We start from the raw sequence: 23,501 nt of genomic DNA, 5'->3' as shown, positions 1-23,501 counted from the left end.
CAGTGACTTCTTAAATAATCTTAACTTTTAAAATTAAAAATAAGCAGGCCTGGGAACGTAGTTTAGTGGTAGAGTGCTAACATGACTGAGGTACTGGGTTCTGTCCCCTTCTATCTCCAGCAATGCCGCTGCCACCACCACCAAAAAAAAAAGTAAAAATATTTCATATTTTCATCACTTCAAGTCATTGTTAATATTTGGGCTATTTGCTCCCATTTTTTTTTTAGAAAGGCAGAGTTTTAGGGTTTTACTCTAAGATTGAGAAGTTTCCAGAGTGAAAAAAAAATTTTAAAAAAGTGCAATCATTATAGTCTTTTAAGTAATTATTTAGTTCAAATTTACTGAATTTAATAGAAAAATATAGAAGTAATAAGTGAATTTTGGATAAGCAATTTTTTTAGCCACTAGAGATATTGTTTCTAAAAGGTCATTTAGCAGCCTGTTTTTTTTTTTTTTTTTTTGTACCAAGGATCGAACTCAGGTCCTTGCACTTGAGAGGCAGGCAGTGGAACTACTGAGCTAAATGATTCATATGGCTATTTTCTTAGAGTCTAGTGTTTTTGTTTTGTTCTGAGACAGGATCTTACTGTGTAGTTCAGGCTGGCCTTGAACTTACTATGTAGCCCAGGCTGGCCTCAAACTCATGGAAATCCTCCTGCCTCAGTCTTCTGAGTGCTGAGATTACAGGAGTCATGCCCAGCTGAGTCGAGATTTTTTAATTTGAGGTTTTTTGGTAGATGACATCCATCCCATCTCTTCATCTTGTCTCCTGTATTTTTCAACATTTATTTTTTATTATATAGATACAACATTCATCTTATTTTCAGTAACCATAATTTCTTTAAAAGTATTGAATCTGTAATAGTACATAAGATCCCAATGAGATAATTAATAATGTGAAATCCGAAGAAAAGGGCTAAAGGCGTAGGGAGAGTGGGAAGGGTAGGGGCAAGGTAATGGAAAAAATATGAGAGAATGAAAAAATGGAAATAAAGTGTTTGTAAATGGGGAGGGGAGGAGGGGGTGAAGGGAGGGCAGGGAACAAGGGGAAAACATGAGAACCAAGACCTGTCATGTAAAGGTACAAGATCCCAATAATGAATGTAACTATACTGTATACCTAAAATGTACCAATAAACTCAACAAAAGAAAAAAAAGTAGAAGTATTGAATTAATATTTAAATGGATTAACTGTTCACTGTCAGGACTTTTCTGATCTTAAGTTGACTTCCTTATTCTTGAATTATTTTAATGTATCTCTTAACTAAATATATTTCATGACCATGAGATTTTTTCCCAAGAAACTACTCATGTGTTCCTTAGATTCTTTCATATTTCAGACTGTCTTCATATTGTACCCAGATGAAGTACTGAATAGAGATTTCTGAATCATAATTTCTTTTCATTAAAATATTATGGACATTGCTCCAGTAGCCTCTGGCATTGAAGTTTGAATCCAACCAGATTTTTTCTCTTGTTTTTTTTTTTTTAAACTGGGCAATTGTTTTTTATTTATTTTTTTCTCATTGAGTTTATTGGTACATTTTAGGTATACAGTACAGTTACATTCGTTATTGGGATCCTGTACCTTTACATGACAGGTCTTGGTTCTCATTTTTCCCCTTGTCCCTGCCCTCCCTTCACCCCCTCCTCCCCTCCCTCTTTACAAACACTTCATTTCCATTTTTTCATTTTCTCATATTTTTTTCTTTTCCCTTATTAGCTTTCCCCTACCCTTCCCACTTTCTCTTCTTTTTTAGAATGATTTTTATTAGGCTTCCAGGATACTGAAAAGCTCATTTATTTTTCAGGAACCTTAAACCTCAATAAAGTTACTAGGATTTGTCTCAATTTTGGCTTTTCTGTGTCGTGTTATTGGAAAATGATCTGCAGCTTTACTTTTTTATTTTAGGAGGATGCTCATATGTTGTAGTCTTAGAAGTATCTTCTGCCCTATTATGGGAGGAAGGTTGTATTTCAGGAACCCTGTATGTCCTTATGTTGACTTGTTTTTATTTCTTTCATATCTGTTAGCTTCTTGTTAATTTGTCTTTTTCTTCTGCATTTTCTATATTTATTTCTAGTCAGTGACAAATTTTCCAAAGTACCTAATCTCCCTGGTTTACATAAATTTCTGTGTTAATTTTGTAATAATGTTGCTTTGACTCTTAATGAGTTTTCTTTGAGCTGAACTCTTCCTTCCACTCTCATCTATTATCATTTTGTCTTTAAATTCTTGATTTTAAAAATAGTAACTTCATTTATAGGTTGATGCCCTTGGGTTTGGTTTGTTTAGCTGTATTTGTGTACATAGTTTCCATACTGGTTTACTTTTATTTTTTGTTTGTATTTTGTTTATGCTTAGGGAGATATGTCTAGACTTTCTGTTTGCTCTGGTATAGGTTGGGTGATTTCTTACTTTTTTTCTACAAATGTCAAACCAGTTTGTACCCCCTCTAAGCTACAGTCTGAGGCTTTTTACTTGCCTAAAATATAAAAAAAACTGGCAGAATCTTGGCTTTGGTTAGAGGGTCAAGGGAAAGAGCACATCTCAGGGCTATGCTGTCTTTGTTACACCATCTGGGCTGTTGTCTGAGGTTTTTGTGTGCGTCAACTATCATATTCACCACACATTACTGGGCCTGTTTGTAACATCTTTCCAATAGTCTGTGTTGCCTTGCATCATTCACTTTGGCTAAAGTCTGATGATTGTTCCTTTTTTCTCTTTTTCATATCACCCAGGAATAGTTCCTTTCAGGCCAAGAAAAAGCTAAGGCTAACTGCAGTTTACTTCTTTCCAGATCTGGAGTATATTGGCCCTTTTTGTGTTGCTATAACAAAATACAGGAGGCCAGGTAGTTTATACAGAAAAGTTTATTTACCTTATAATTTTGGAGACTAAAAGTCCAAAATCAAGCAGTCGTATCTGTTAGGGCTTTGGTAAGGGCCCATGGCTGTGACATAGCAGACAAATAGGAGAGGAAAACAGCTGCATGTGAAAGGGCTAAGAATGTGAGGTAGACTCACTTTATTACACCCTGCTAATGAGAGAGAATGCACTTCTCAAAGGTTCCACCACCTCAACACTGCCATACAGGGACCATCTTCTGGCAGTCGAAGCTTGAATGACACATGCAAATTGTATCTAAACTGTAGTGTGAGGCTATTAATAAGAATTCTATTTTACTAAAATCAACAGTTTTTATTTTGGGGGCAGAAGATTCAGAAATGAGCTTGTGTGGTGCCTTTTGTCTTTGTTCTAAAATGTTTGTTTTGATGTTTATTAAGTCAGCTTATAACCCTTTCTGTATTTGGTTACTGTCATGAATATATTCTGCCTTGTCTTTTAACATCTGTCTCCTTGTTCTTTTGGATACCAGGGAATAAGAATTCAGCCAAGACTTTCAATCTCCTATCTTTTTTTTTTTTTTTTTTTTTTTTTTGGTACCGGGGGTCGAACTCAGGACCTTGTGCTTGCAAGGCAAGTGGCGGAACAACTGAGCTAAATCCCTGGCCCCAAACTCCTATTTTAAAATGAACCCAGGTAATTTTTTTCTTTTAGCAATTTGACGTGCCTTTGGTTTGAATATGATTTCTTGGCTTGAATTACTTTGGTTTGAATGCAATTTTGTTTAAGAAGCTTGAAGACGAGGACATGATAAGAAAATACTTAGTTTACTTAGTTCACAGTTGTATATAAATCTGTAGACTTAAAACATGTTATTGAAATCATTTAACATACATGTATGAAGACTACCCATTTTAAAATGTCCAGGAACAAAATGTCTTTTTTTTTTTTTTGTACCGGGGATTGAACTCGGGCCCTTGTGCTTGCAAGGCAGGTGGCGGAACCACTAAGCTAAATCCCTGGCCAAAATGTCTTGATAAAAGAATAAATTCTGATGAATGGGGAAACCATATTATTGTCTGATTTTTTTTTTTTTTTTGCTATTTAAAAATATCCAGATTTGCTTATCTGGGAATTAACTGATTCAATTAAAATAGATGTAGGAACATCAAAGTCAAACAAGGTATTTTTTTTGAATGTGTATCTCAGACAAGTTTGTGGAAGCCCAGGACAGTGTCAAATGTACTCAGTTTTGGGAGCTACAGTACCTCATCTAGAACTGAGAAAAGAGGGAGGTAGGATTGTACTATAAGGACAGCATAGAGAAAGCAGAGCAGAAATGTCTAGAGGTGCCTGGAAGAGTAACATTGGTGTCCAGCCTTGTAAAACTGCACCCTTATATGCCAGTATAATTGTATTAACATACTTAAAGAAATGATATGCATGTACAAAGCAGAGGCCATAGTCAGGTGTGGAGGCAGAAAAAAAAAAAAAAAGAATCATCCAGAATTCTTTTGCTTTTATTCCAAACCAGATCTGTGAATAGGACAGTTCACCATTAGACTTCCAGAAATTCCAGTCCCAAAGGCAAGAGAGACTGATGTTCCAACACAAGCTTCCTCTGATCCCCTTCTTCAGAGTTCATGTCCTCACAGCAGTTTCCTGGTTTCAGTCAAGGTCTACTTGTGTAGAGACCGAATGCAGAAAATATATAGATTTTAAATATTTGAGTCTTTCACAGTGATTTCTCTTGGTAATGAGTGACTTCTGATTACCATTTGGTTTTCCCTGACTATGGGGAGAAAAGGAGATTGTTATGCCAACCTGAATAACTCCAGCCTGTGTGACAATTCTATTTCTCACTTTAAATTAATACATTGCCGCCCAATGATGCCTTCCTCAGGTCCTCAGTACATTTTAGTTAGTGTGAGTCAGCATTTTTGTGTCTGATTGCCCCCGAACACTGACAAGAACAAGCCAGCTTTCTAGAAAACTCTGATTCTATTTCCATCTTGTGCTAATTATTTCTACATCAACACAATTATTATGTGTTTGGTCAATTCATCTGTATTAAAATGTGTTACGATCAGATAAAATTCAAAATACTTTGAGCAGATTTGACACACATTTTTGGGATCTCATTTGTCTTTTTTGGTACCAGGGATCGAATTCAGGACCTTGTGCTTGCAAGGCAGGCGGCAATACATTGAGCTATATCCCTGGCCCTGTGAAGATCATTTTTTATTTTGAGGACCTAATTGTCTTCATTTGAAGCTAATGCTTTTTCTGCTGAGTTTCCTGGCCAACCTAAAGGTACTGAGGTTCTTAATAGAAGCAAAAGGTGAAACAGCAAGGTGAGCATGAGCACAAAAGTCATGCAAAGGATCCAAAGTTCAAGTGGTCTCCTTTCATTTGCTTAGACATTTTCAACACTTTTTGTACTTTGATTTTACTTATCTCACAGCGGCCAGTTCTTTCGAAAAACTAGATAATGGGATAAAAAGCACAGAAGCAAGGGTTGAAGAATCAGCATTTGAACCAGGATGCAGAGAAGCTGGCTGTCAATGATAAAGACCACTGTGTTCCATTCATATTAAACAGACTCCCAATTATGAAATTACAGAAAAGCTTTGTTATCTAACAAGATCGGGACTGATAGTTTAATCAAAAAGTTGGATGAAGCATGAAATTTGTTTAAGAACTAACCATAAAACCCAATGCGTGTGTACCTGTAATGTTTCATATTAAATTAAGATGTCTAAATGTACTCATTTACATTGATATAGATTCCAGATCTTTTTTAAAAGGGCAAATCTTCTAATTGTCCTACATTACCTTTCTTGCATAAATGACACCCAGCATGAATTGTCTTTGTTGTCCAAATTTTAGTTTAAAGAGAGGCATAGATTTAAAGATATCTGTGATGCAATCTGAGAACAGAATTCTACTAGAATTTTACTGTATTTTCTCCTTCAATATTGTGTAGTCAGTTTTTCAGTGACTCTTCTTTGTGAAATCATCTTTACAAAAACACTCATTCTGGTTCTCATAGAAACAATAGCCCTCCTTCTCTTGCACTTGTATTTGAATATTTAAATATTAGATAAAGTATATTATTATAACAACAGGTTTGTGTAAACTCTACTGAATCTTGGTGAGCATGAGACTTGGACACTGACAGCCGGAATGACCCAACAGTGTCAGAATACAGTGCGCCCTGAGGCCAGCCAACAGGGAAGGGGCATATCACGATTTCATCTGGCCTGCTGGCTTGAGGTCAGAAGAAGATCTCCTTCATGCGCCCTTGAGGTCCTCTTACATGTACCTCACTCTAGAGTTAAGACAGTTCCACTCCAGATAGTTTAGTAACCTGTAGCAGGTCATAGAGTAAGACAGCTTTTTTTTTTTTCTTTATTTCTTTGTAGTGCCGGACATTGTGAGCTATTATTAATATTTATATTTCCTGACTCATTCTAGTACAGTACTTGAGTATTCTTTTATGGTGATTTCTTTTGAATGGCCTCTTAAACATTTCCTTATTTTGTGTATCAATACATGGAAAATTTTTGGTTAATATTTGTGATTAAGACTTCTTAAAAGTTTATAGCTGCAGTTGTATAATAATTTTTAATAAAAAGGCAATTTTTCGAGGTATACTGTGGAGATAGAAGGTCTGGGATAGAGGGAGAGGAGAGGACAAGGAAGGGAAGGGAAAGAAAAAAATGATTAAGGTGCAATATGTATCTACAAATTCCTCAAGGTGACTGTAGTTATTATGGATTATAAACATGTACTAAATATATATATATATATTTTTTTCTATAGTGGTACCTTTTCTAAGGAATAAAATCATTTTTCAAGGCATACTCTTATAGAATGAATACTATTAACATGGCATTGTGCTGATAGTGTTAGATATATGGGCCATTTTCACTCTGTCCTCCTGACACGGTATTTGCTGATGTTCCTTAATTTTCTATCTGTTTCGAACCCCATGAAATATTGTTGCTGTTTCAGGGCATCAGTATTTGTTTACATGTATCTACATATTTTTTTCTTTTGCTTTTAATTATGACCTGTGTTTCCAAGTTTCCATCTGGGGTCATTTTTCTTTTTACAGAATATATTTAGGGTTTGTTACAGGATAGTTGTACTGGTGATAAGTTTTGCTTTGCCTCTGAAAATATTTATATTTCATCTCTATTTCCACAGGATATAGAGTTCTGGATTCCCCCCATCCCCCACCCACACCTCCATGTGTGCTTTTTTTTTTTTTTCATACCTTGAGAGTATTCTATTATTTTCTGGGTTTTGTTGGCAAGGTAGCTGTTGTTCCTTTTTTTTTTTTTGTAAAGAATGTGTCTCTTTTTTTCCTCTCTGGTTGTTCAGAGGATTTCCTCTTGATTTTCAATTTTTGAAATTATGTCATAGCTTCAGTGTTGTGATATATATGTTTTAATTCATGTGCTTGGGCTTGAATCTGCAACTTCCAACTTTTGGAAAATTCTTAGTCATTTTCTCCTTACATTTTACTCTGATACTTTCTCTGTCTTCTCTTCTGGAACAATTATATGTATTCTAGGTCCCTTCATCTTATTTCCTGTATCCTTTATAGTTGTTCCTATATTTTTGTTTCTTTATACTTTATTATGGGTATTATGTTTCCTAATTCAGTCTTCAAATGTGTTTAATTTTCTGGTAAACCCTTCTTGATTTTGATACTCTTCTTCAATTCAATTATTAAAATTTTGGTTAAAAATTTTCTACTCAATCCTTTTTTTTTTTGGTGTTAGGGATCCAATTTGGGACCTTGCACTTGTGAGGCAGCGGGTGGCACCACTGAGCTGAATCCCTGGCCCTCTACTCAATCCTTTTATGATTTAAAATTTTTTCTCAAGTCTCAATTTTGACTTTTCCTTTCTTAAACATTAGTTATTATTATTTTTAAAGGACCACATTTGATCATTTCATTTTTTGGATTTCCTTCAGGGTTATTTTTATTGTTTGTTGTTTCTCTAGTTTTTCTCTCTCATTGTTCTCTTGCCTCATATAAATACCTAATTTTTATAGGGTCCCCCACAGAGTATTTAAAGTTGCAGAGATAATCTGAAGTTCTGGTTGGTACTGTTTTCCTCCAGGAAGAGTTACACTCTTCTGGCTGATGTGTAGAGAGGGGATGCAGATATTTTAAAAGGCTGCAATGAAGATGGTCTGAAGCCGGGCTTCAGGCACGGAAGGGTTGTCTGTCAAGTTTATCCTCCATGTGAGAGAGTTTTACACCTTATTAATTAATTTGGGATTCTAATACAAAGCCTGATAAATTGACAGTAGCTCTTACAATGTAATGAACCCTGAGACGCAATTTTCTCCATAGCCACTGAGACTCCCCAAAGCACCATTCATCGTCTCAGCCTCTGTCAGACTCCTTCAGAGTTGTTCACTACCTCCAAGTGAAAAGCAGCTCCAAATACCAGAGGTGCTTTTTCTTTATTCCTTCTTAAGAGTCCTTCTCTAGGACCAGGGATCAGGCCATTGGGCCTATACGTGTTATATGCTGGGATGTGATGGTGTTTCAAACATATTCCTCATTTTGTTTAGTTGGTCTGCTTAGTCTCAGTGAAGAAATTTGAGACAATTCTTTAGTCTTCTATAAAATAATGCTGTGATTGTTTTCTTGCAGTGATCTGATGTTTGTGTTCTTTGAAATATTTTCAGTAACTAATTTCTAGGTTTATTATTATTCCATACCTTCTGTTTCCTTAGGTTAATTCTATCGTTCTCATTTTAATTTGAGGGTTATGTATTTCCCTGTAAGGACTGCTTCTCTTGAATCCTTCATGTTTTAATATGAAGTGTTTTCATTGTTGGTTAGATAATTCATAGTTTCCATTATGAAACTTTTATTTATAAGTTTATTAATTCCCTAATAAATAGTGATTCTCTAATTTAGCTTTTTTGTACTCATTTCTGACTTAATTGTGTTGTAGTCAGAGAATATTTCTGAATCTGAAATTTTCAACCTGTAGGAACTTGTTGAGACTGGCTAAAATCTAGTAGATGCTTAATTTTATAATGTTCTATAATGTTGTAAATAAATTTGAAAAACAAGCATATATTAAATGTATTTTTCTTTTAGTGCATATTGGAGTACATAGTGAATATATTCATTGTGGGTAATCAGAACATGTACATAACCCATCTTAATTCTTTTTATATTTTCTCCTCCCCCTATAATTTTCTACATGAGCACATTATGTTGTGTTTATGAATCATGTTCACATAATTAATTTTTTACCCCTTTTCACTTGTTCCATTATTATTATTATTTTTTTTTTGGTACCAGGGATCCAAGTCAGGTCCTTGCACTTGCGAGGGAGATGGTGGCATCACTGAGCTAACTCCCTGGCTCTTTGTTCTATCAATTTTGAGACATATTTAAATCCTTTCACATGATTGTGGATTTGAATTTATAGTTTTTAATTATTTGGCTTTGTAAGTTTTTAGACTATATTATGTAGGAATGTAAATGTAAAAATTTAAAAATTTCTGATGAATCAAATATCTTTTTTTTTGTACCAGGGATTGAGCTCGGAAACTTGTGAGGCAGGCAGAGGAACTGCTGAGCTAAATCTCCGAAGCAAACCTTTTTATCTTCAGTAATTTTTTGTTTTTGTCTTGAAGTTTATATTTTTATAAGTATTTAAAAGAAAACAAATACATGTTATGGCTCTCAGGAGGTGTGTTGGCCATGGAGGTTGAAGCATAATAGCTTTTAAAAATCAGTCTTTGGAAAGGCTGGGGATTTAGCGCAGTGGAACCTCACCTGCCTTGCAAGTGCAAGGTCCTGAGTTTGATCTCCGTTACTGCAAAACAAACAAACAAACAAACAAAAAAATCAAGCTTTGGAACCAAGGAGACCTGGGATGTTGTCCTGGCATACCATTTATTACTTAGAAGACCATGGGCAAGCTACTTACGTGAAGTTAGCTTCTCTGATTCCTGATTTCTAAGTCTGTAAGATAGAAAAAAACGGGAATACCTGCCATTATAGAGTCATAGGGATGCAATAAGAGAGTCAGTGTCAAGTGCCAACCTGAAATGCCTGAAATGCTGTAAATGGTAGCTGCAGTTATCCTCCTGTGACTACCTGATGTTTGTCTTCTTTGGAATTATCTTCAAGATTTTTAGTTCCTTATGTTAGAAAATACTTAAAGTACCCAATGAAGAGTGTGCCGTATCTCCAAGTAACTAGTTGCTGTTTGGTAGCATCATTTTGGGTGGACATTACTAGTCCAGCTTCTATTAAGAAGGTTTCCTAATTCCACTTATGCCAGGTGTCAGTGTGCCCAGGAACATCCTAAATATAATCTGATATAAAAGTAATTTAAGACATTTCCTGTTTCATGCTCTGAGTTTAGAGGCTTTCTGACTTTTTAGCCTTTTCTTTGAGCTGTGTCAATGCTTGGTGTTTAAGAACAGTTTCCACAGTGCTTGTGAAATAAACGGTTTTACAGGAGATATTACCTCACAAAAATGGGAGATAGAACTTTCTTGCACTGTCTGTGCAGCCTGAATTCATTCTATTTTTGACAGAAGTACTTCACTATTTCTGTGGGATTCTTTGTTTGTGTATGTTGCTAGAGTACTCACTTGTCAATCATTTGCTAAAGAGAAAGGTTAAAGAACCTTACTACATCTTCTGAACAACATTACAGTTTCTGGCTTTTCCTACATTTGATTTTTTTCATTCATTTCAACCCTTGTGCTGCAATGTGTAAGGAACAAGGCAGGTCAAAAGACATTGTCTAGAAAAGGAACTGGTGACATTGCTTTAGTGATGACTATCCAGTAGCCAAAGGAGACGTATGAGAATCTAATATAACGATTATTGCTTAAGTATTGATAAGTAGCAAAACAAGCCGCCCCAAACACAGCATAAACCAGATGGAAGTTTATTGTGTCATCTAAAAATACTTCAAAAGTAGGTAGTCCATGGCTGCTATGGAATAGCCTTCAAAAAAGAGATTCTCTGTTTTCCTATTCTAACCCAATTCTATTTCTTTTTTGGTACTGAGGAGTCGAACCTTGGACCTTGCACTCGTAAAGCAGGTGGCAGAACCACTGAGCTAAATCCCCAGCCCCCACTTCTATTTTTAAAGTCACTTCATAATTTAATATGGCTGCGGAAACACCAGCCAGTATGTCTCTGTTGCAGGCTAGAATAGAGAAAATGTAAAAAGATAAACCATTTCCTGTGTATCGCCTTCATGGAAATTCTGTCCTATGCCCAGATTTCATGGGTCAGAACTTCTTTTTTTTTTTGGTATCCGGGATCGAATTTAGGTCCTTTTGCTCGTGGCGCAGGTGCTGGAACCACTGAGCTAAATGCCCATCCCTAGAACTTTTTTTTACATGTGGTTGTATGCCATTGCAAAGGAGGTTGGGAAACAGTTTTATTCTGGGCAGCATTGTGCCTTGCTAAAGTTTTGGGCTCTGTTACTGAAGAGAAAAACAAGAATGGATGTTAGATAGTTGACCAAAAATCTTTGTTTCAATGCGATTTGGAGTAGAGAGGGAGAAGGAAGGATCTGAAGACAAAAATACGCCCTTCCAGGCCACAGCCCTGGTGACTGCCCCTCTAACCAGGCCCCACCTCGTAACAGCACATTCAGCTAGACTCATGAATGCTTTAATCCATTGATGACTATAGTTCCCTCATGATTTAATCACCTTCCCAAAGCTTCATCTCTGAACACATGAGCCCACTTTGTGGGACATTTTTTTTATCTAAATCATAACAAGGAGCTTGCTCTGGGGATGAGTAGGTGATTGGTATTCTAAATATCAGTCACTTGTAGCTTACTATGTGACTTGCTCCCCCTTTTGATCAATATTGCCTGGGTGGCTGTATGTGTAATCCTATTGGTTGGTCAAGGTTTTGCCCCACCTCTTGCCCACCTTGTAATTTTCCATTGGGTCTTAACAGTTTTGCTCCCGCTTCGCTGTAGAAAACATCTTTGAAAAGTGGGTTGGGCGGGCAACCCACTTTGCAGTCCCCCTTCTATCTCTCTTAGACAGAAGCTTTCTTTCCCTCAATAATTTTTTCCTACTCTTTAGAAAAAAAAAAAAAATGGTCGTAACAGGACCAGGGATTTAGCTCAGTGGTTCTGCCGCCTGCCTTGCAAGTACAATGACCCGAGTTCGATCCCCGGTACAAAAAAAAAAAAAAAAGTCATAAGAAGGAGAATGGATTTAGTTAAGAACAAGGCGACTTCTATTGGGAGGATTGGAGGATGCTTCCCTGCCTTAGAGGACAAGGATTTGCTCCCAAAGCTTTGCTATGTTCCACGGACTTGTGAGCTGGCCTCCATCCTTGCATGTTCCTAGGTTATTTATCACCCCAGCATACTGAATTATCTTCAAGCTCTCTCTTGTCTTTGAGTGTGCATATACCTTGCATATACTTGTCTTTGAGGGTGCATATACCTTGCAGGAATCATTCTTCTTCTAGCATCCATGATTAAATCATTATTTATCAGGTCCCACTTTAAGCATTACCTCCTCCCAGGAAGCTTCTTTGCCCTCGTGGCCTGGATATTTGCCATCACTCAGTGCACCCCTAACATAGAGGATATATGTTTGCCATGTCACTTCTTATACAGTTTACATTTTTGTGTTCCCCCTTTTGTGTTTTGGTATCGGGGATCAGACTTAGGCCCTTGTGCTTGTGAGGCAGGCGGTGGCACCACTGAGCTAAATCCCTGGCCCTTTGTCTCCCTTTCTGCCCCTTGAACAACTAGAGGGCAGAGCGTAATATTTTATTCTTCTTTATATTCCTGGCCTGGCTTGGATAGGTCCTTAATAAATTAATTGTTGGTCACTGACAGAAAGTAAGGTGAACTCCATATTCTAGACTTAGGCAGAATTACAGGGCTGCCATTTATTGGTAAAAAATTAAGAAAATAGTGCTATTTAGTGATTCAAAACCATCTCAAAACACTCTAGAAAGAAATTGTTATTTCTTATTTATGAGCAAAGTCATGAATAGGAAGAGGGCAGATGCTGACAGCAGGCAAGGAGAGCATTGGTCTTTCATAAAACATATTAAGGGCCTTAAGGCAGAATTTAAGAGGTGGCCAGACGTAGGAGGCAGCTATGATGTGAATAGGGCAGATGAGCTGAGAACAGACTTGAATTAAGCCTGAGAGCAGAAAGGGGAGCTTTTGTTTAAAGCCCACATTTGCAATTGACTGAATGTTTGACCTCTGGGCAAGTCATTAACCTCTGTGTCTTAGTTTCCACATCTGTAAAGTGGAGATAATAATGTTTCCCTACTTGAAAGAATTATAGATTAATCAATGTCTGAAAAATGTCTCTAACTTGGGCAACTCTATATAAATATCCAGAGCAGCATGGAGGGATGTCAGGTAGAAATGCGGGAGGAGTATATTTGAACTTCCTTTTAATTTATTCAGAATGTTCAAAATGAAAGATAATTGCTAGTGTCCTCATCCTAGAGAATGCTGCTAAAGAAATAGCAGTTATAGTTATACCTTGGGAAAAATGTCCTTAAATGATTATAAGTATTTATTTGTCCAAAGGAGAGATATCTGTTGAACCCCAGTCTTCTTGGAAGACTCCAGGACTTACCCAGTGGAGACTGCTCTTTCCCTGCTGTAGGTTGTTAACTTCAGGCCTTTGTCACCTTCTTATTTCTTCCTTTCCCTCTACCCATCTTCCCCCGACCAGAAGTCTCCAGCCGGAGAGGGGCAGGCAGAGATTATACAAGTCCAGCTGGGGCACTTAGCATTTCTCCCAGAGAACTGAGGTTGGAGAGGAGGGTGAACTGTCTGCTTATGTGCATTTTTTGGATCACTTCGTGATTTTTCTGAAAGGCTGTTTGGTGGCTAGGCGCCTCACTATGCTGGATGTTGCGACGGGTAGAAAACAGTTTGAGAGTAGAGAGGGATCAAACTGCCCCTCACCCCAGAGAACAAATGTCACAGACCCTGGATGAACTCTGATGAGACAGGAGGGATGCAAAAGGGCAGGTATTTGGCTGAGGCAGAGCTGGGCCAGAGTGGGGAGGGCAGCACACTAGCAGTGGAATTTTGTGTGGAAGGAGGGAAGGAAGAGGAGGGAGATTTGGCCTGCTCCTTAGGGAGTTCTTATATGAGGGGGAGAAAGAAGCTTTGAAGGGGATATTTATAGGTTTTCCTGGACCATGGAGCAGGAATTTGTGTGTGTCTGGTTGGCTAACAATAGTCCAAGTTCATTCAAGAAACTCAAAGATCTTAAAAGCGGGAGAAAGGGAAAACAGTGCTTTAGATGAAGAGTGGCAGTGTACGTGACATTCTGTGGCTGATCAGACTGGATCTGGCTCCTCTCTGCCATCACAGTGCTGACTCTGTCAACTTACTGTTGAGCATCAGCCCTACCTTTTCCTGGCCATAGTTTGATGTCAAGGAGGAAAGAATCAGGTCTAAACTCAAGCCCTATGTATTCCAGGCTGAGCTATTATTCCTAGGGGACTGGATTATCTCAGTTGCTGGAAGTTAGTTGTCCAGTTGAGAATTTTAGTATTTTCCCTTTTGGTCATTTCAATGCCCATTGCTTTGCATCCATAGCTTGCAAACTGAGAAGCAGAGATCAACAAGAAAGCTGTCTTGCACAAGGAGATAATGGTAAACACCACTGTACTCTGGACTTAACCCGATTATGTAATCTTATTTCACTGCATTGCTTTGTTAGTAGTTTATTTTTCTTTTGAACTGTAAGATGGACATGTTATTCACGTAGCCCTTTAACCTTAAGTGATATTAAGCCACTTAGAAAAGTAGCTTGACTGAGAGTGCTTTTGTACTGTTATTTGTTTGGAAATATTAGCCTTTTGTTATAGTCACAGTAAGGTGGTTTAGATCAGACTCAAGACTCCTGAGCAGCTCTGTTACTGATTTTATATAAATTTGGATAAGATATTATAGCCATTCCAAGTTCTGTACCTACCTCCTCTTACCTCTCCCACTTATAGGAAGAATCTGCAGAACAGGGTATGACCTTATGTATTCCTGTGAGCATTACACACACACACACACACACACACACACACACACACACACACACTGTTTTTTCCTTGGCTTTCTGAGACTGCTTTTTATTAGTACTGCCTGAAATGGAATAAACCTTCTGTATGTTTTTGTCTTCTGAATAAGATCATTTCAAAGACAGCTTCTTTGGGGGAGTCTGGAATAATTAATTATCTCTCCCCTCCATCTTTCTCAATGTGTTTAATTTGAACTTTGGTAATGAAAACTCATCTCTCATAAATTCTGGGCTGGTCCATTTTGTATGTGCCTGCTGTGTCCTGCTTTGAGTGATGTGTAAGTAAGAGGCAATCCAGTGATGAGTTTTGCTTGTGTGGTGCATAGGGTGGAGAGGGAGGAGGGTTTGATGAATAGAGGCAACCAGAAAGTGTACTTGATAATAACATGGCTATGATTGATGTTGCAATTCCTGAAAAATTATCATTGTGATATAATTATTTGTTTATGAACTGTGCCCTGAGACTCCCAAGTTTGAGATTATTCATAGCACAGATAAAACTCTAAAGTCAATAATTCATCAAGAATATAATGGCTTTGTTTGGGGACAGTAGGGGGGTCACATGAATGTTGCATCCTGTTTCTGACACTTCACTATAAATCTGAGCATTCCGTCAGTACAAGGAGGAGACACCTCCTTACTTTCTGCTCTTTTTTCCCCTCTTAGTTTTCATCATTTGTATATATTATTTTAAAAACCAAAATTGATTTCCTTTTTTTTCCCAGAAAAATTCTTTCAACATTACTTGGGTCATTCTTTTTGGTGTTTCATGACTGCAAGAGGAGAGAGGTAAATGGAAGACTAAAAAACAAGTGCACTTTGTTCCCAGCAAAGTATAAGATAACAACTGGAAATTCAGGGACTATGAGTACTAATTTCGGATGTAACCAACATTCTGTGAATATATTTGGACTGGTTTCCTTGATTTTGATCCACAAAAGATTAAGGAGAGCCTACAAATTTTCAGAAAATTGATGAGTTTGGTCTCATAATTCTTACTTTAATTTTTGAGTGGATTTAATATTATATATATGAAGACTCTTGGTGCTTCTAATCCCATAAAGTGGCTACTTATGGTGGTTTATCTCTAATTGTTTCCATTTCCTTCTTATTGTCAGCTTTTCTCTGCCTCCATTTACTTACAAGGGAGTAGCCTAATGGCATGTTTGTTATGGATGTATAATGTGCCTTAGCCCAGCACTACATAAATATTGGGGCTAGGTCTTTTCCTTTCTAGCAGAGTTGTGTACAGTACAATGAAAATGGCTGAGTGGTCCCAGAGGAACAAGCTCTTGCTTACTTTCCATGCCCTGTAAACAAATTCCCTTAGATTACTTTTTACCTAACTATTGGCCAGCATTATATAAAGGCGATATGCATAAAGAAGAGTGGAAGTCTATCTTAAAAATAGTTTGTGGAAAGACCTATGACTGGTGGTGAGCCTATGGCATGTGTATAGCAGCAGGCTGTTTCATCATTGGTTTGTCATCACTGTCTTAGGAGCTCTGGTTGACCAGAGCTTAAAATGAGAGGATGATGTGGCTTATCTGCTAGGGAATGAGTGCCATCACAGGCAGTTTTAATAAGAGCTCAGAGTCTTGAATAAGAGACAGCATAGGACTTCGCTAACATGTAGGCACCAGATTCCATCTGCAGCTATGTGATTTGCACAAGGCCACATTTTAATAGGGGCTTCTATGAGCTGAATTGTGTCCCTCCAAATGTGGAGCTCTCAATCTCCATTACTTCTGCATGTATAGAAGTAATGCATCATTAGTAAAGATGAGGTCATAATGGAGTACCTTGGGGCTTTAATATGAGAGGAGTGGTGATGGTGGTGGTGGGGGACTCCATGTGGAGATGTAGGGACACACGGGAGAAGATGCACCTTGATTTTACTGGTCTATCCTCTAAAATCATGAGAGAATACATTTATGTTGTTACGCACATCCTAGATTGTGGTATTGGGCAACCTTACACCAAAAGAGGCCTTGACTCTCAGATGAGGATCACTAGGGTATGTAAAGGTTCTGCCATAATGTCATCAGAGGCAGAATAAGTGACATTTAGCCTAGAGAATTATTGAAACTCTGACATCCATAGTCACATCTTTGAAGGCCACTCAGATGGAAAAGAGTTTAGATTTAGTCCACTTATCTCCAGAGGTAAGATTCTAGTTCATAGCTTTATAACTATCCAATAGTGAGCTAGAAAGATCCTCAGCATTAGAATTACTAAGATGTTATTTCTACATGAGAAAGTCCAGCTGAATTGCTAAGATTTCTAATAGACTGTTGTATTTCTACAGCTTGTGTTCATCATTGAGGATAAATTAAGTGGTACTTTCTTTGAAATCTAAATTTTATTTTCTTAGCTGTCTATAAGAAATGATGTCATGGTTAACTAATTTAGTTACCAACTGCTAAGGTTCTCTCTTCTTCCTTCCCCTCCTCCTTTTCCTCTTCTTTTCTCCCCCCCTTCTCTTCCTCTTCCTCTTCTCCCTCTCCCTTTCTCTCCTAAACTCTCATTGCATACACTCAGGATAGTATTGCCAGTACACACACACACACACACACACACACACACACACACACACACCTCCCTCTAACCACCTTCTAACATTTTTGATGAGCAATTTTGTGTCAGCCATATGAACTATTCAAGGGGGCAGGAATGAATGAATTTTCTGCTTTATCCATTTTGACGTTTCTTTCTTGATACAAACTCAAGTTATCCCATCATATCACATGTTGTGTTTTTTTTTCATCACAATCCAGCAGATTTGTACTGAGTCAACACTATTTGTAAATTACTGAGTTTGGCACTTGGGGGTGATGTGAAGATGCATAAGTAATGATTTGTGCCCATGGGGAGTTTATCAGGTCAGACCCTTTCTTTATAAATTTTCTAGGAGACACAAGAGAGAAGGCAGGTGAGGGTGCTCACTTACTTTAATGTACCAGCAAAGTTCCTTAAGCCTGGTAATTGTTATCAGTCTTTGGAAGTCATGCTCTAGACCAAGATTTGTCTTTTTTATAAACTACATGATATGAAGGTTTTCAATGGTATTCTTCCATCTCAAGTCCCTTGTTCTTTCTATACTTTGAACAGGGATAATAACCTTGGCTCAAACAATTATCTGTGCTTGATACTATACATTACCTTCTACTTTTAATGCAATGTATAGGCCAAGTTGATTTTAAATTGCACTAAATGTTTTTCATACAAATAGATGTCCAGAAGAAGGGGAAGATAGGTAAGAATTATAGTCCAAAAGGACTAAAATCATTTTTTTTAGTGCTCCATTGAGGATATATCTTCGTCCTTGTCCTTCCTATTGATTTTACTTCATTCTTTTGTTGTGGTTCACTGCCACATAAACTATAACAGTATCAGCTGGGAGGGAGAAGGGAGTAGATGCAAAGACCTGGCTGCTGATCTTTATTCTGTCCTTCAGCACTCCAGTCTTGACAAGTTGATGCTGCCAGCCTGGCAAGGGAGAGTTTGCCAGACCTGGGGTGGGAGTAGCATCTTGATTATCAATAGGTTTGAGACCAGAACTCATTCTGGCTGAGAGATGTTCTTAAATTTTTTTTTTTTTTTGGTACCGGGGATCAAACTTGGGCCTTTGCCACCTGCGAGGCAGGTGCTGGAACCATTGAGCTAAATCCCCACCTGAGATGTTCTTAATTTTGTTAGTGACCTATTTTAGCATTGATAGGCACACATAAAGGGAAACTTCTTGATGGTAAGAAAAGATTGGGTTTGGTAAGAATCCAAAATTTCCACTACATGGTCTAACTTCTATTTGAATTTAATTTGCCCACCATGCCTGGCTTGCCTATTTCAACCCTCACTGCTAGCACCTGCATATCATGGACTGAAAAAAATGACCACCAACATCTTCCACTTTCATACTCATCCATTACCCCTGTGCCTTGAGTGGACCTTGCTGGACACAAATCCCTGAAAGCCCTCACTAAGAGAAGACCGTGGCTAAGTTGGTTTCCTCACTCACCTGACCATCCACAATCAAGGTTTTTTAATCTTCACTGATTTTTGACTTTGCAATCCTGCTGTACTATAACCTTCTGACTCTCAAGAGCAAAAGGGAGGATACATTGTAGAAAGGGAGTTGGGCAGACTCAATTCTGTGTTCTCAGTCCCCTCTTGGCATTTCCTAATTTTAAGTACTTATTTCAAGGATGTGTGTAGGACACAGAGAAATCTAAGAGCCCACAATCCTAACCACACTTCCATATCAAGAAGTCTAAAGATTTCTTCCATTGACAGCTACCCCCAAACTAGCAAATGTCACTTCAGACTTAGCCTGGAAAGATAATATTTACTATTGTTAGTAGCTTTGGGAAAGATGTATTTGTTTCTTTTATCCAGCCCAGTCAGTTCATATCTCTTCATTATTTTTGGAGAACACAAACTAAACAAAGATGACCCCCTCCTTATCCTTAACTTTGATATAAGAGCTGGCACTTAAATAGTTACCAGATAACTTGCCTTACAATGTGACAGGCTGCATGCTCACCTGACCATAACATGGTTCAACTGTGGCTTACTAAGCCTGTCAGGAGAAAGAAGATACATATTTAATATAAAAAGAAGATGTAAACAATAGAACAATTAGTTATACATTATAGATTACAATAAATGAAAATACTGAGTGCATTTTAAATGATTAATGTATGAAAACAGCCATCACTTACTGTGCATTAATCAAGAAAAAATGCACACTTCCCATAGTGGTTAAGGTTGCAGGCCTACAGTTCAGCCTTGAGAATGTGCATAATAATGCTCAGTATGACAATGAGTTTGGGTAGCTGAAAATTTAGGATGGTTGCAAGTTTCGTGTAGTATTTGGATTAGCATTTTAATCTGTGCCTTGTCAGCCTCATCAATATACAGCTATATATTTTTTTCCAAAACTAGCAAAAACATAGATGCAGTTTTTTAAAAAACTTTTTTCCTTTTTTTTAAAACAATAACAAATAATGACCAAGGTACCTGCTTAAACAAATACTACCAGCTTTCATCAGTTAGGATGGTTACATGTAAAAGAAATGATGCCAGATAGTAACAAATCCAAGAGAAGTTTATTATGAAAATGGCACCTGCGGATGAAAAAATTAAGTTACATAAAGACAACCATGTATGTGACATGTATGAGAATCTACAAAAGTATAAAAAGAACCCTGTTGTAAATGAAGTATGTACATTTCTGATTTGCAGCATTATCAATGGTCAATGAAAAAAATGTTTCAAAATAAGCCAGGCACTCAGGAAAGTTAGGTCCGGTTAGCTTCACACAAAACAAATGTACCATAGCTGTCGCTTTGTAACGTTTTAATTATTTTTTTATATATATATCGTAGAGTTGGTAACACTGCTAAGATTTTTACGAACAGAATATCCCTTTCCCCATTATTCAGCTACTTGGCACCAGTCTCCTCATAAAAGTTTTCATATATTTGTACAAGAAATAGTTAAAAACACAGACACAGTCTTCACAGGTAATGAAGTGTTTTTTTTTTTTCATTTTGTAATTTTAAACACTATGGATTTAGACAGCAGCTGTGATTATCTGTTAGTTTAAATCACCAGAAATCATTTTGACACAACACAGAAACATTTATAAAAGAAAAAAAAAACAGCTGTCTAGCTGTTCTTGGTAGCTGATAGGTGCATTCCTTTGATTGTTCGATAGCTAGAGCAGAGCTTCCAAAATTAATCTTTAAATTTCTTGATCAAACTTCTATACCTTCTAAACCTACTTAAATCCTTCAAGTAAGCTCGCTACTAAAATGTGTGGCATTTAACTTCCTTCTGTTATTACTTCAACATGGCTTGGGCCCAACTCACAGAATCAAAGGTTTTAGAGGAATCCACTCACACAGTGATATTCAAAGGACAGCCGAGTTACTATATTAGCATTGCACAAATAAACAAATATATATGACAATTATATATTCCATTACCCCCTCCCACTTTGTTTTTTTTAAAAACATTGGTTGACCTTTGAAATAATTTTCTGTCTCACTGGTAATTGCTTTATATATTGCTCCATCAGCCAACCTGAAAGGAAACCAAAGAAAAGCACCCACTGCTTATAGGTAGAGCACAAGGGACTCTGGGAATGTCAACAACTGAGGCTGTATGGCATCGGTTTATTTAGTATATCTGAGCGTTATTCTTCAGTGCTTTGTCTTGCACTCCAGAAAGGAGAGTCATACCCAGAAATCCATTGTGGAAAAAAATGGCTCCATTCACCTTGAGCTAGTTAAGAGTCTTTTTATCTCTGAGAATGAAAAAGATTTTGGATACAGGAGAAGGAAAGTAGAAAAGGGAAGAAGGTAGGACAGGACAGGGAGGGAAAGAAAGGAGAGGTAGGGAGAATATACACCAGCAAAGCAACGGCAGGAATTAAAAAAAGTAAAACGGAGAATTCCACAGACAGTAGAAGCAGTATAGGGTGACATTACAGAGGAAGGCCACCACACAAAAACCACTAACCCCCAAGAATCACTGATTCACTAGGACTGCAGGAATGGGACTGTACCACTCCGGACTAGAGATAGAGCACAGAGAAGACAAAGGACAAAACTACATTAGCTTAGTATATACTGCATATAGAAACACACATTGAAACTGCATGGGACTGACAGCCAAAGACACATACACATCGTACACATTACAGTTTTCACACCTGTTATTAGATGCCTTAACAAACAGCTGCCAAAAATGAAGTGGAGGAAGAATTTATATTTGACAGTCATTTGGAGTGTTTGACACCACACTGATTTCTGGCAACGAAGACAAAATAGGATAGTTTTTCTTTTCATTTTCTTTTTTTTCCTTTTTTCACTTAATGTGCAGTTTTCATTTGCAGTTATCTGTCTGAAGTTTATTAACCCATTCTTTAGTTTTAAAACTTATTGGTTTCAATCCAGAACTAAGTAAAGGGAAATAAATTCTACCAAACCAGTTCCCCAAAATACAACCTTCCTTTTTTTCTTTAAGCAAGACATGAAACAAAACAAAACAAAAAACATGTTAAATATTTTCCTTCTTTTACTCCAAAGTGTTACTGAAGTTGCAAAATTAGCCTCAGTTAGACTGAGTAAGGAAAACAACAACAACAAAAAAAAACAAAAACTAAACGAAAGACAGTATGTACCTAAACTGCTCCTCAAATCAACTTGATTGAGTTTTCCAAAAGCCCCTTTTTAAGAGGGCTTTACTGACCCATTAAATTTAATGTGAGGCTATATTTGTTAGTTGGGAGGTAAAATATTTTAAGTCCTGCAGCAAATGTTAATGAGGGCTTTGTCTTAACTAACCAAGGAGACTGCAGCAATGGACTCCAGGCCAGGACAGAACACATTTTTTTTTTTTTTTCCAAAACCCAGCCCAGGAGCTGCATTTTGTATGAAGACATTACAGATTAATAAATGATAGCACCATGGTTTTAGAAATTAAGTTAATGTTTCAGTAATTAACATTTAGTACAACTTAAAAAAACACATTCTAGTCACAGGCCAGAAATTAAGAACCCAAATTATTTTTATGTGCAAGTAAGAAAATCTTAAAATCTTAACCATAAAAAGAGAATTAAATTCTGCATAAAATTCTAAAACACTATTCCCCTATTTTTAAAGGAATTAGGAACAGAAACAAACAAACGAAAGAACCACCCCATATCATTTGACTTAGTCAAACAGGGCACATTGTTTACGCTTGTCTCTTTCCATCTTGATCAGATCAAGATCTTAATGAAGAAAACCAAGGGTTGTCACTTGAGAAATCTCTTGACCACAAGACTGAGTATTGTATGGCAGAGGCATATACACATTAAAGACATCTTAATAAAGATGCAAAGGAAAGCAAAACAACCCAAGACACATCTTAGAAGAAGACAAAACGGCAGGCAACTGGTCATTTGACCCTCTGAAGGCAAAAAATAAACATTTTTACATGGAAAGAATAAGTCATGTTAAAGAAAGAAGGGATGGAATGGGGACCGTTGTGTTGAGAGAAGACGCTGACCTGCTCGAATTCAAAGTGCTAGAATTAAAGGTCTAAAACGAAAACGCCGAGGATGCCTCCGAGCAGAACCCTGCGCGCGCCAGGGGCGCCTGCCTCAGTCCTCCTTGCGCTCCAGAGTCTGTGCCGCGTGGATGCCGTTGCTGTAGACCGGGAAGGGCAGCGTGGAGAAGAGTCCCTCGGCCGTGGTGAACACGTTGCCCGCGGGCATCTGCGTGAGGCTGGCCGCGCTCACCGCGCCGCCGAAAGGTCCTGACATGTTGAGCCTGTGCACGTGGTGGTAGAGCATCTCCATGGGCGTCTTGGGGTCGAGGCCGAAGCCGGGGCTGTTAACGTCCACGAAGTTAACAGCGTGCGCATTGGGTAGCAGGTTGCCCTGCATGGCCAGGGTCACCTCGGCTGGCGCGTAGCGGATGGTGCCCGTGGTGTAGACCCTCTGCGCGGCTGTGCTGGTGGCGGCCAGGGTGCCGGTCACCCGGTGCACCAGAGGGAGGAC

At 37.8% G+C, this 23,501-nt stretch overlaps 1 protein-coding gene across 1 annotated transcript in view; it reads right to left on the bottom strand.

Annotated features, from left to right (window-relative positions):
- Positions 1-20,072: 20,072 nt before the first annotated feature.
- The window catches only part of Npas3 (neuronal PAS domain protein 3), a gene marked incomplete at its 5' end in the record, with an annotated part of 850,606 nt that continues 847,177 nt past the window's right edge, over positions 20,073-23,501 (bottom strand). Inside the window, one exon of the mRNA XM_033765310.1 lies at positions 20,073-23,495. Coding sequence (XP_033621201.1) covers positions 23,103-23,495 — 393 coding nt within the window. The remainder of the gene's footprint in view (positions 23,496-23,501) is intronic.

The sequence above is a fragment of the Fukomys damarensis genome, unplaced genomic scaffold (assembly GCF_012274545.1).
Source record: "Fukomys damarensis isolate Sample0158 unplaced genomic scaffold, DMR_v1.0_HiC HiC_scaffold_17, whole genome shotgun sequence".
NCBI classification, from domain to species: Eukaryota; Metazoa; Chordata; class Mammalia; order Rodentia; family Bathyergidae; genus Fukomys; species Fukomys damarensis.
The sequence above is the reverse complement of the archived record's forward strand: the minus strand, read 5'-3'. Positions and strand labels throughout refer to the sequence as shown.